The following is a 12,285-nucleotide window of genomic DNA, read 5'->3' on the forward strand; positions in this document are numbered from 1 at the left end:
AAAAAAAAAGATGCTAAAATACGAAAGTAAAATTCCAGTGTCACTGTTTAAAACAAGCACACAGATGGGTAGGCAGGGACTGGGTGCTGTCCTCCAGCTGCGGGCTGTGAGTGCTGTCAGGAAGCTGCGGGCACCCCGCCCTCAGGACTTGTTGGCTGAGCCCGAGGAGCGCCGCAGCTTCATGGACATGCGGCTCTTGCTAGTCCGAGGAGACATGGGTGAGGCTAAGTCTGTTCCATCCGCCTGCGCTGCTGCTGCTGCTGCTGCTGGAGGCTCTCCCGGCTGAGTCTCTGGGCAGGAGCCTGCAGAGGACAGCAAAAACCGAGGCTGTCAGTGCTGCCTCCATGCCGCGCCGTGGGCATCCGTACACAAGGGCAGGCAGGAGCCCCGTGCTGCCAGCAGCCCACCACGTGCACCAGCCCCTCACCAGCTGCAGGTGGCTGCAGTGACTGCCGCAGCACCAGCCCTAGAGAAAGGGTGGTGCCGGGGGCCACCGGGCTGCAAGGCCACGGAAATCGTTGCCCTCGGCCACTGACGCAGCACTGAGGTGGGCACTGTAACTCTGCTATGCAGCGGGACTGACCCCTCTCTAACTCCCTGCAGGGATGGAGAGGGATTATGAAGGCCATTGCCCCAAAGAGTTCAGTCTTTATGACAGCGTGGAAGATAAGAGCCCATCGCGTGTCAAGGGAGCTCTGGGGACGCAACTGAAAAGGTGGAGTGAGCTGGGAGAGCAGAACGCCTCTTCCCACCTCAACTTCAGTCAGTGCTCCAAATTCCTGCAGGGCCCACAAGGCAAAGCTTGAACAGATCATACGAGCTGGATGCACTGCGCATCCCATGTTCTTTGTAAAAGGAACAAGATGAATTTGAGATAACGGTGCAGAGCTCATTCCCACGCCCAGAGCTGCTCTGCAGCGACGTCCCCATAGAAGCCCTTCTCATACAGCTCTGCCTGCTTCTGCCAACAGATACTATGGGAAAGAGGCAGCGTGACATGGCAGCTACGTTCTGCCTCCTGGGTACAGAACTGGGACACTGCAAACTCACATACACAAAACTAAACTCATTTGATCAGCCATCTACAGAGACCAACAGCTGCCTGGCCCCAGTCCTCCCACTGCTGCTGACCATTTCTGAACTGTGTAAACTGCAGACAGCAGCCCAGTCCTGCAGAAGTCAGTGGGAAACTTCTGCCGGCTTCGGTAAGTCAGAAAGAACATCACCTGCTATTCTGTCTGCATCACGGTAATGCTTTTAAAATAATAATGCAATAATCAGAACTGAAGATATTTCTCTCTCAGTTAACATTTCACATATAATAGGTTCAAAAAACCCCTGCTAAAAACAGAACTTTTCTTTTCTTTGGAAAGATTCCTGTCAAATAAAATCATGGCAAAAAATTCAGGTAGGAAGTCTGAGAGTACAGTTAAAGCACTGACATAAGCCTGAAGGGTTCGGTGCCTGGAGCCCTCCTGGCCTGACCACTACCTGCCTTTTCCACCAAGGCCCCACACTCTCTTTCTCCAGCTTACACCAGCCACTGAGGTGACGGGGAGGAAAAAGGGCTGCTATTTGTTCCCCAGCTGGGGACAGCAATTCTCTTCATGAGCTGGAGACTTCATTGCCAAACAATCTGGAAAAGCACGATAATGCCTGACTTACTGCGCCTCATAAAAAAAGGCAGGCAGGGAAACATGCACTCTCATTTTCTGAAATTCTATCTTGTTCTAATTTTACAAGGAATTAAAGCATTTCAAACGGTGGAAGTTAGAGAACAGAAAATAACTGTTGTTGTTTTGCACAGCATACCATTCACAGCTAGCGTGAAAGACCTTCCGTTTCAAGCCTTTGCCCTTTACCTTGATGTGGCCAATGCTTTCTAGTGGAGGTTTTGGAAGGAGAAGAAATATCACAGCATTTCTTTCTTTGTTGAGAATGAAGAAGTGATGAGGAAGGAGAAGTGGAAAGAAGTGAGGAAGGGGGAGGAGAGAAGATAAAAGATAACAGGTGTGAGACATGAGACACGAACCGCAGAGATTGAAGGGTATTAACAGATGAGTACAGAAAACAGAATTTCGAATTTCATTATGTAATTGCTGCTCATGCTACAGGTTAAAGAGAGTGATGAGTTAGTTATGTGCAATGAAGCAACAGCTCGGAAATCCGGTGTCATACTTACCAACTAAGCATTATAAGAAAAAAGGAAGGGAGAGAGAAAGAAAAGAATTCTATGACATTATCCAGATCCAGCAACCTTGTTTATAGCAACAGATACATTCTAAGCATTGCCTGCAACGTTTTCTCAAAGTCTGCGAAAACAGTTAAATACTCACACACATACACACAACCGAGAAGGAAAAACAAATGGCAATTTGACATATGGCTTCTGCTCTCCAGCTGTGCCACCTTTTATGTATGCCACAATTATAGCCAATCTCAACATGAGACTCTGAAATCACGTCAAGAAGAAAAAACACTGGATTTGAGCTAATTAGTCAAGGAGTAAAACCATACTTCAAAATTTTATCAAGGGCTGGATAAGGAAAGCCTTAAAACTCCACCTATTTCTAGCAGGGTATTATTCTTGTAATATCTTAAAATTTTGATTATAATTTCTGCAAACAGACATTAGAAATCACAGAATTCACATATAGTCCAATTTTAAGAAACTTGACTTAGAGTTGCTGAAGAACAGAAGTCACTTAGAGTGATTTTCACATCTGAACATACCACACCAGAAGAGTGAAGAATAATGGCACTTAAAATATATTTAAAGTCTCACAGGAATCAACAGACTGATTAATTATTCATTTTCTTTGGATTTTAGATATGAATATATATCTATATGCGCGCACACACACACACACACACACACAAAATGTGGTTATATAAATCCACAAGTTTTAAAACCTTCAGTGTAAGTTTGAAGTTTTACATCTTTGTGCAATGAAATATTTAGCTATCCAAACTATAAAAATAGGATTAAACAAGAAGGCCTTTTTCTCAATTGACCTGTAACAAGAAAATTCAATTAAAATAAACAAAACAGATGAGTTAACTTTTTTAAGAGTTTGAAAAATGTTTAAGAGTCGTTCATTTTTTTTAGTCTTTTAAGCTTGACAACTGACCAAACTGGCATGGAGCATTTTATCAGCTTGATACCAGTTTGATAGCGTGGGATCACAGCGTGAAGCTATTTCAGTTGTTTGTGAACATGGAAGCTATTCAGGGGAGTTGAAAGGGGACATTTTCCCAATACATCTGCAATTTTTAGGATCCTCTAAAGACAATAGGATTTTTATTTCTCTCAGAATGGAGCTATTTAAACATAAAAAGGAATTCTAACTACAGACTGACTTAGAAGGGATACAGATACACCATAGCACACCCATTTACATGGCACATCTCACTCAACAGTTCTGACTTGCAGAGGTGAAAAATTTAGACCACGAGTGCAGTGGGGCACTGATCTGTTGCCTGTTGAGCTTTCTGGCTTTATTGCATCAGTTGTGTGATCAGTGTTTTTCTGAGTGTCGTTTCTGTGAACAATGACCCAGGGAAATACCATTTGTCCATGCTGGTAAATTCTGATTTTAAGATGCTCCAATCCCTGCTTTGCCTGACATCCAGGGAAGAGAACAACCACTTGAATAGTTTGTGCCCTCTGCCACTCTTACAAACACCAGCCCAAAGCTGGCCAGACTATCAGTTACACTCAGCAGAGCCTTGCTAGGGCCAAAGCATTATAACTTTCAACAGTTTGGGGAAAAGATGAAAAGAAGCAAGAAGCAGGTACAGAGAGGATGACTGCAAAAGCAGCTGCCAAGCAAGATGAGAGGCAGAAGAAGAGATGATGAGTAGCCTGGAGACCTGGAGCCAGACACAAGAAAGATGCAAGAAAGATGCACAACCAAAAGGGGTTTATGGAACATGAGTGGAAAAGCTTACGTCTAGCAAAGAATACTCTTCAGAACCTGTCTGGAAAGCTGACTACTGGAGAAACCTATTCTGTATTAGCAAATACCTTGAACATCCACTGGCAACATTTCCACTCTTTCCATTGGTAGAGGTTCAGGCAGAGTAAGACAGCTCCCTGTCACCACAAATCACTGCACTACTCCAGTTCTCAGAAATTGGTGGTGAATCTTAAGGTTACAGTTTTGCTTATGAATCATGATGGCTATTGATCAGTGTTACAGTTTCTCTTTTGTCCTATGCCTTAAGCAAAAACAAGAATGGAAAAACCTACACATTAAGTGTAGTTACAAAACAATTGATCTATAAAGTCAAATGTTCAAAAGCTAGGAAATATGAGAATTAGAATTGTACATGCTGCTTTAATTTTATCCCTTGGTACATGTATGTGTGGGATTTTTTTAATTGGGCAACCATATTCCATTTTTTTCAGTAGAACGCCATTAAATGTACAAAGTTGATTCGTTTGTGACTCCAGCAGTCAGAGAATCACAGAATCATTTGAGTTGGAAGGGACCTTTAAAAGTCATCTAGTCCAACTCCCCTGCAGTGAACAGGGACATCCAAAGCTAGATCAGGTTGCTGTAGTCCACGCTGAATTTACTGCTTCAAAGTGCTGAGGATTCTCAGCTTACTATGACCAAAGTGCAATTTTTGGAAAATTTTATTAAGTTCTGTGGTTTTGCTCTGACCTGGAAGTACAAAAAATTCTTAATAAGATTGGACTGGAGAAGAATAATGAGAAACTCTTCGCAGCCTTACTAGACAAACAGCCTTCATAAACAATCCTGCTTTTAAGCATGTTTTCAATCACAGACTCCAACTACCAGCAAGAGCATTGGTTAGACCTCTCTGCAGTGAGAAAGGCACCACCACCATCTGCGAAGGGCTAAAACAGGATAAAAAAGATTATAAAATTCTCTATTTTAAGGTACACAGCAAACAAGCAGCAGGGATGATGATGCAAGCTCTGGAATGTGAGAACTTCTTGTACAAGGCTGAAGAACCATTGACTCCACATTCCCCCTCTTCTCTACATGTAAGTCAGAATGCCTGCTGACTGTGGGAGAGAGGCAGCAGAACTGTGCTGAACTCTGGCTTGAAAACACAGGAATGATTAATAAGATCAAAAGGTCTTCTGCTGACATCACAAGTAAGATACTACAGCAGACAGGTTCTCTTTCTATGAGGTTTACTATACTGCGGACCAATTTATGGTAGCAGAGTGAGTTAAAAAAAAAGTACCACAAAGAAGAACCAAAAGTAAATCATCAGTACAATTTAAAACTTAGAATCTTAGCATCTTAGCATGAGGTCAATAAGCCCTTCAATATCATTGAGCTTGTCACTGACAGTTTTCTTGGACTACTCTGGTGCCACAGAAATTGGGTTTACTCAATAGCTGTATAGCAGGAAATATTAGTTTGCAGTTACTCTTTCTTTAGAGACAGCAAAAAGTAAAAAATGCAGTAGCAAATGAATTCTGTGACTAAATAGAGGCAAATCTCAAATTAAAAAAAAAAAAAAGCATACATATATTACACCAATCAATTCCCTAAGAACGGGGAGGGGGATTTTGCAGATATTTTGACAGGACAGCTTATATATCTAGATAAAACAGCAGCTGCCAAAAAACATTGTATCAATGAGCAACCACTCTAAGGAAGGTAACAGTTTTTGTTGAGGATTCAATCTTTCATAAACAGAAAAAGTACACTGTCACTGAATAGCATGTTTTCTATTGGCCAGCTGTCATAGTTAAATTGAAAAATTTGGCATGCTGAAAGTGGCTGATAGGATCACAACAAAATTTACGGTGCCTGGTGGTGGGCTGTTGTAGCTTCACTGCTTCCATATATTTGTCTCAGAGTAAGGAATTGTATGGATGTAGTATTATTTACAAAAATTGAACATATTCAACTACTATAAACTTTGAGATCATGATCCAAGTAAACAATCAAGTCTGTAATATCTAACGTATGAAAATATTTTCTGGTTATTTCTGGTCTTTTTTCATAAAAAGCAGACAAAATATTTTTAATTTTGAAAAATAACTGCAACATAATTTTAGAAACTGGTCAGAAATTTTCAGGTGATGTGAAAACATCTGGCAGGTAGCCTGCAAAGTTTTGAGTCATTATGGGTGCAATGAATGTGTGTGGATGCCCAGGCAGGACTCCAGTGCCACTCCTATGTGCAGTCCTGGCACAAGTCAGACCTCCATACTCATCTTTGAAGAGTTGCCAGATCCAGGGAAAGTAAAAATCTGGTGGAATCTTTCTTAGGACCATGGTCCTTCAAAGTTGAGGGTCATCTGCATTTACCCTGCTCACAAGTATACCTTCATTAAAACTGGAAACTGGTGGTTTCCAGACTAATCAAGCTTGGGAGATGACTGCTACTATATGGCACAAGGTCCAGAAGAACATCTATCTCCCTTAGGACAATACATCACATTTTGTGGAGTGTAAACATGCGCATTCACTCAGATGTGAAATGCATCACAGATTCCTTTTAATAAGATTTCTGCAGAAAAACATTACATGGGAGAGAAAGCTTAAGACAGAAATCAATTTTTTTCAGAATTTTTTTTCCAGATCAAGTTAGAGTAAGCAAGTATGACTCACAATTTTTAAGAGAACACAGGAACTGCCACTGTGGAGCAATGCCCTGTATTAGTTTGGTGCAATGGAGAGAAGCAGCTTTGCTTCTCCCTGAAAGAATAAGCTAGATGAAGAACACAGAACCACACTTAGCCTGGAATGAGATTTCCAAAAGTGAACAGGCAGAACTGATACAAGCACACTAGAATGTGCACTATGTGGAGTGTCTGATGCTGAATATTCACTGAGTGCATTAGGTAGGAAAAGTGGCAAGGATTGGTGTGTCTGGTCATTGTTTTTAAAGTTTCCAGTTACAGATTCTTCCTATTCAAATGTGTCATACATTAAATTATGTTACTATCTTTGAACTGATTTAATTAGTTTTAAATTACTGCCTTTTAATTTAGTTTCCCTTTGGTTTTGATTATTTACACTGGGATAGCTCTACTACTTACACTCTGAAACTAACCTCTAGTCATGGTTTATACTTACACACAAAAGAATCTCACTGTTTTAACATCTCTCAGTCATTCTTTCTGCAGACTTCATCAGAATGCTTTTGTAATTCTGAAATTTATTTCTGCATATTTTATCATTTAAGAAACAAATTTTGAGATAATAACTTATCAAATTAATTAATTCTTACAAAATTTATTTTATTTAGATTTACAGCTTTTCCACAATAGCACTTTGATTTATTTGACATTAAATAATGGTTTCTGAACAAAGAATTTCAAGTGTTACACATTCTTCTTCTCCTTCTCTCCTATGTTATCACTGCAGAATGCCTTACAACATCAATGAAAGACAGTACAGGGTACAAAACACACCACTGCCATTCAGTACTACTTGTTCATGCTGAGAAACGAAGGTCAATACAATAAAGTGTTACTCATTCAACAACTGTCTCTACCATTAGTTACCTTAATCCCAGAACCAGTGTTAGTGCTTCATGCAGACCTGAGGTTAGTAAAAGACTAAAACTTTAAGAAGATGTAGTGGTCATTTCTCTATCAGTGTGGAATTCTTTTTAGTGTGAACAAGGGCAACAAGGAAAGTTTGCATACAATCTGGTTACAAGCTTAGTGCTCTAGTAAAAGTAATAGGAACAAAGGGGTTTTTTGGACACTTTGTCTTACCTTCAGATAAACAGAACTGATATTTAATGATCTAAAAAGAGGGGAAATAAAATAAATGAAATAATCATAAGGAGTTCAGGAAATTTCAGAACAGGAAGGCCTTGAGTTACTCATTTTCTTACCAATTTTCTTAATAGTAACTGAAAATGCAGTATCCTCTTATAAAACAGTGGAAAGCAAAAATGACCTTAAGAAAACTCTGCAACTAACAACCTGGAAACAGATGACTGCAAGGCTTTCAGGTTTCTAGTTTTGAACTTTTCATTCTAAAAATGTAAAGAGCTTAAAACTTTTTTTACAGGGAAGGCGTACTGACATTAAAGAAGCCTACACTAGCCTAAACTAACCTATATGAATCAGTACTGACAAGCCATGGAAATTTTACATGGGGGAACACAATAAAATACATTGTGAAAATACACTTGCTACATTAAAGGAGCTAGCCAAGTCTTACTGTCTGGCATTGGTTCATGATGCCAGACAAAAGAAAAAGGGCTAAAGGTAACTTTGTAGTAGTTCTTTAATAGATGTACATAGTCTTTCACATTAATGGAAACCATTAATGATATGAAAAGGTTTGAATTTTCATTCTTTATAAGTAAGGATACTGCATTTGATGTAAGATTGTGTAAGAACAGTTCTAGACTGTTCTTCTTACCTGCATCTGAGGGAAAATGGTGGTAAGGTGCTGGACAGAAAACCTGAGCAGCAAAATCCTCAAAAGTTGTAGGTTCTAGGTGATGCTGAACAATTGTTTGCAGGTATCGTGCTCTCTCCTCATAGCTGGTTTAGCCGAGAATTAAGGAACAATTTATATCACATACTGTAATTGCTAAATATCAGTGCCTAGTAATTCAGTGCTCTTAATGTTAAATATATATTTCAATGACGGTACACATTTAATTTTAATTCCTTACCTTACTATAAGATTATCTGAAGCACTGTAATAATAGAAATCATACCACAAATACAATCAATGTGAACCTTATTGTTACATTATTCCCTTTTCAAGCTTCATATAACACTTTCTGAAAATCTTTTCAAACTACAGCAGTTTAAACGTTATCTCTATACAAAATGCTTTGGCTACACTCTGGTTAAAATTAAATTTAAACACCTACGTTTTTAAGAATACAGTATGAAAAGTAACATGAGCATTAACAAAATAATTTATTTTGCACTTTGCAATGACAAACTCTTTCCATAATCCCTAAACACACATGCAGTTAAGATAAATACAGAGTTTAATTTGGGTATTGGGAAAAACCCCTCATTGATTACGCTGTTAAAACACACACAAGTATTTGTAAAGAATCTGCAAGACCCCTAAATACCGGCTAACAGGGAGTTGGCAGGGCATTGACAGCAAAATACTGTACTTCTTCCTTTTCACCTTGTTCTCCCTCTCTGATATTATTGACAAGAGAGCTGTGTCTTGAAGTGTTGCTGCTTTTGAAGAACCCTCTCCAGGCTGCTTGTTCCAGCAGGCCTGATTGTGCTGTTAGCACAGAGAGAGCGAGAAAAAGAGAGAATATTTCTGCTGTTCACGAAAGCAACTATGGAAATGGCTGTCAAAATGTAGAGCAGCAGGCAGCAACATACAATTATCAAGAAAAACTACCATGCTGGCTTCATGTCGTATAGTTCCTGAACTGAGAAATCAGTTAACCTTTTCTCTGACAACTTTCAAAGTCCTCCAGCAGGACTCAAGATGCTGAACGACAGAGACTTTCTCAAGTTATCTCACACAATCACAACACGACCAAAATTTTTTCCTGACATTTATGATTGTGCATATTTTGTTTTTGTATTTTATCTGTTGATAGTAAGATTGTGTTTGCCTCATACATACATATATATTGTCTCCCATACCCCTTCCAAAAAAATCCAACCCCCGCCCCCAAAACCAAATCAAGCAAACAAAAAATTTGCACAATAAAATCCAAATCAGCATTCAGTGGAGGAATGTACTCAGAATCAGTTTCTCAAAGGTTCTGAGTTTTGACTTCTGGTTTGCTGCTCTTTTGGAGCAGGCGAGGGAGTAGGAAACTTCCCTTTTGACTCAATTTTGTCTGTGAAATGGGGATAATATTCATCTCTGTATCTTGCATACATATTTTAGTAACTTAAACAAGAGAACTGCATTAGAAGTAACTAAAGTTTTTATTAAGAAGTGGTAACATTTTAAATAACTTTTCAGTTACCATAATAAAATTCTCAGCCCTATATTACAGCTGGAAACAATACCCTTCATCTTAGCTATTAAAACTAGAGTTCAACTATTACAGAACTTTTCCTCTGTACAGTATTTTCCATGTATTTTGCAGTACATCTACTATGTAGGAATGCAGAGAGAATGTATTATCTGAAAACAACTTTCTACTGAGTATGATCACTTTGTGGTGTTTCCTTAGACCACAACTTTTTACCTTTAAAATCCGTGTTCCAATTTTTGTCTTTTGGATACAGAGAGAGCTGAAACCCAGCAGAATTCTCAATCTGGAGAAGCTATAATAGAAGCACTGGGACAAGAGAAAATACAAAAATCTCCTATTGTCAAGAGTCCTAGGTTGGGGGATAAACACAGTGTTGAGCCTTAAGAGAGAAGAGTAATATAGCACATTTTTAAAGAGGCTACGTATAAGTGGTAGAGGATGAAACTGATGGTTGAAGTCTAAATAATACTACGTATCTCACAACTTGTTGAAAAGCACTTTTTTTCATTGGGGGAGATTCACAGCTGCTGAATTTTCTGCAGTTAATAGAGTCCTTTGATTCACAGCAGTGCCCCTTGCACAAAATATACTGGCCTTTGTGTATTACCAGAAACTAATTTTCTATTTGGCTGAAAAGGGAAAAATGGGGTTATTGCTTCTCCCTCCTACAGAGCTTTTCATTATGCCTGATGCACTCAACTTCTAAGCTCTTCTGAGAAAAAAAAATAACTGAAGAGGCAAGAGGTAGAAAAATGAGCTTGTTAGCACATTAGAAGTGAAGTATCTTGGTGGGCCCTAGAAATTCCCAGTGGTGTGTTAACTTATCACTCTATGCATGCTGGCACTGATAGTCTCCCAATTGATCACTCTCTTTTCGCACCAAAGGTGCTGCCAGGAAGCAAAGGCTGAAGGCCCACAGGAGAACAGGCTGCTATCAAAACAAGCTGTTTTTAAAAGTCTGCTTGAATGGGTAAAATGTTTCATGGTAAAATAGGGTGGAGACACCTACCTCCTTTTCAAATACTCTACTTTCAGAGGTCTCTGAAGAAAATCTTTTAGGTTATCCTATTATATACAAAGCTTACACACAAATAAGACAGAAATGAAGGAAAGTTACCACTTTGAATGCAACAAGGACTTTCTCATTCTCCGGTCTATGTACCCATCTCCTAACCAAATACAGAAGTCTTGACACAGATGCTGACTGAGAAGATAATGATGTTTTTGTTACTTTGTGGAGAGGACATGCTTATATCAGTTCTAGAAGACTAATTCAAATGCACACTTAGCACACCCAGAGAAAGGTAGTTCAGCTGGCCTGGTTGCTTCTCGTCTTAGCAATCCTCAAAACTATTTGCACTGTGTCAAAAACAGAACTCTGCTAAAAAAACACCCATAAATCTGATGTGAAAGTCAAGTCCAAAACTTGCACTAAGAAGATACAATCTCCTTAGAACAGCTCCTCTGTGTTAGAAAATGAGTTGCTGAGGTTTGGACACTTACATCTACTGGCATATACTTCAAGAATATTGCAGTATTTTAAAACTTCATTTTTATGCATTTGTGACTGAGATAATACAGCTCTACACTTCATTTAAATGGTACTTATCTGCAAGAGTGACATAATCCCATGGAGGTTAATTTCTGCATTACTTCTATTAGGCTAGACATTTATTTCTTTAAAATGCTGCTCTCTAGGGAAGAGTTATTAGCACCTATAAATTGAGTGGCACACACAAACTCAATGGCTAGTAATAACAGTGGAAATGCAGGCTACATTCTTACTGTGAGTGGATGGTGCCACTGGGATCCCAATTAAGACAGAACAGGAAGGACACACAGACAAAACCAACAGAGAAAGAATCAGTTTGTGACTAAAAAAGAAAGTCTGTGACTAAACACAAACTAACCATGCCATAAGCTTTCTGCTTCTGAAGAAGATGCTAACTGGCAAAAAAGAGAATGGATAAAAGTGCAAGATATACATTAACTGTACAGACACTCACTCAAATCTCATTCAAATCAGCTAAAAACTGGCAGATACATAACTTAACACAAAAAGCATAATAAAACATCCGAAGATCTGATGAAATGATTTCATTATATTTTTTCAGAAGTTGTAGTCCTGCAATATACAATCAATATAACAATAACAAACAAGCCAGAAATTGTGCCTTTACAGGTCATTCAAGTTGCAGTCACTGCAACTAACATTTCGTTTGCATTACAATTGATGTGAATTTTTGTATACTCAGAACTGCAGTCCATTTTCAGGGCATCCCATTTTGAATCATAAAATGGCCTGGGTTGAAAAGGACCACAATGATCATCTAGTTTCAACCTCCCTGC

At 39.1% G+C, this 12,285-nt stretch overlaps 1 protein-coding gene across 1 annotated transcript in view; it reads right to left on the bottom strand.

Annotated features, from left to right (window-relative positions):
* Nucleotides 1–6: 6 nt before the first annotated feature.
* RALGAPA1 (Ral GTPase activating protein catalytic alpha subunit 1) overlaps nt 7–12,285 on the bottom strand; it is a 114,797-nt gene continuing 102,518 nt past the window's right edge. The window contains exons 42-44 of the mRNA XM_031553770.1: nt 8,379–8,503; nt 1,813–1,927; nt 7–302 (exon numbers count right to left, since the gene is read on the bottom strand). Coding sequence (XP_031409630.1) covers nt 200–302; nt 1,813–1,927; nt 8,379–8,503 — 343 coding nt within the window. The 3' untranslated portion in view covers nt 7–199. The remainder of the gene's footprint in view (nt 303–1,812; nt 1,928–8,378; nt 8,504–12,285) is intronic.

This window comes from Meleagris gallopavo, chromosome 5 (assembly GCF_000146605.3).
Source record: "Meleagris gallopavo isolate NT-WF06-2002-E0010 breed Aviagen turkey brand Nicholas breeding stock chromosome 5, Turkey_5.1, whole genome shotgun sequence".
Lineage (NCBI taxonomy): Eukaryota > Metazoa > Chordata > Aves > Galliformes > Phasianidae > Meleagris > Meleagris gallopavo.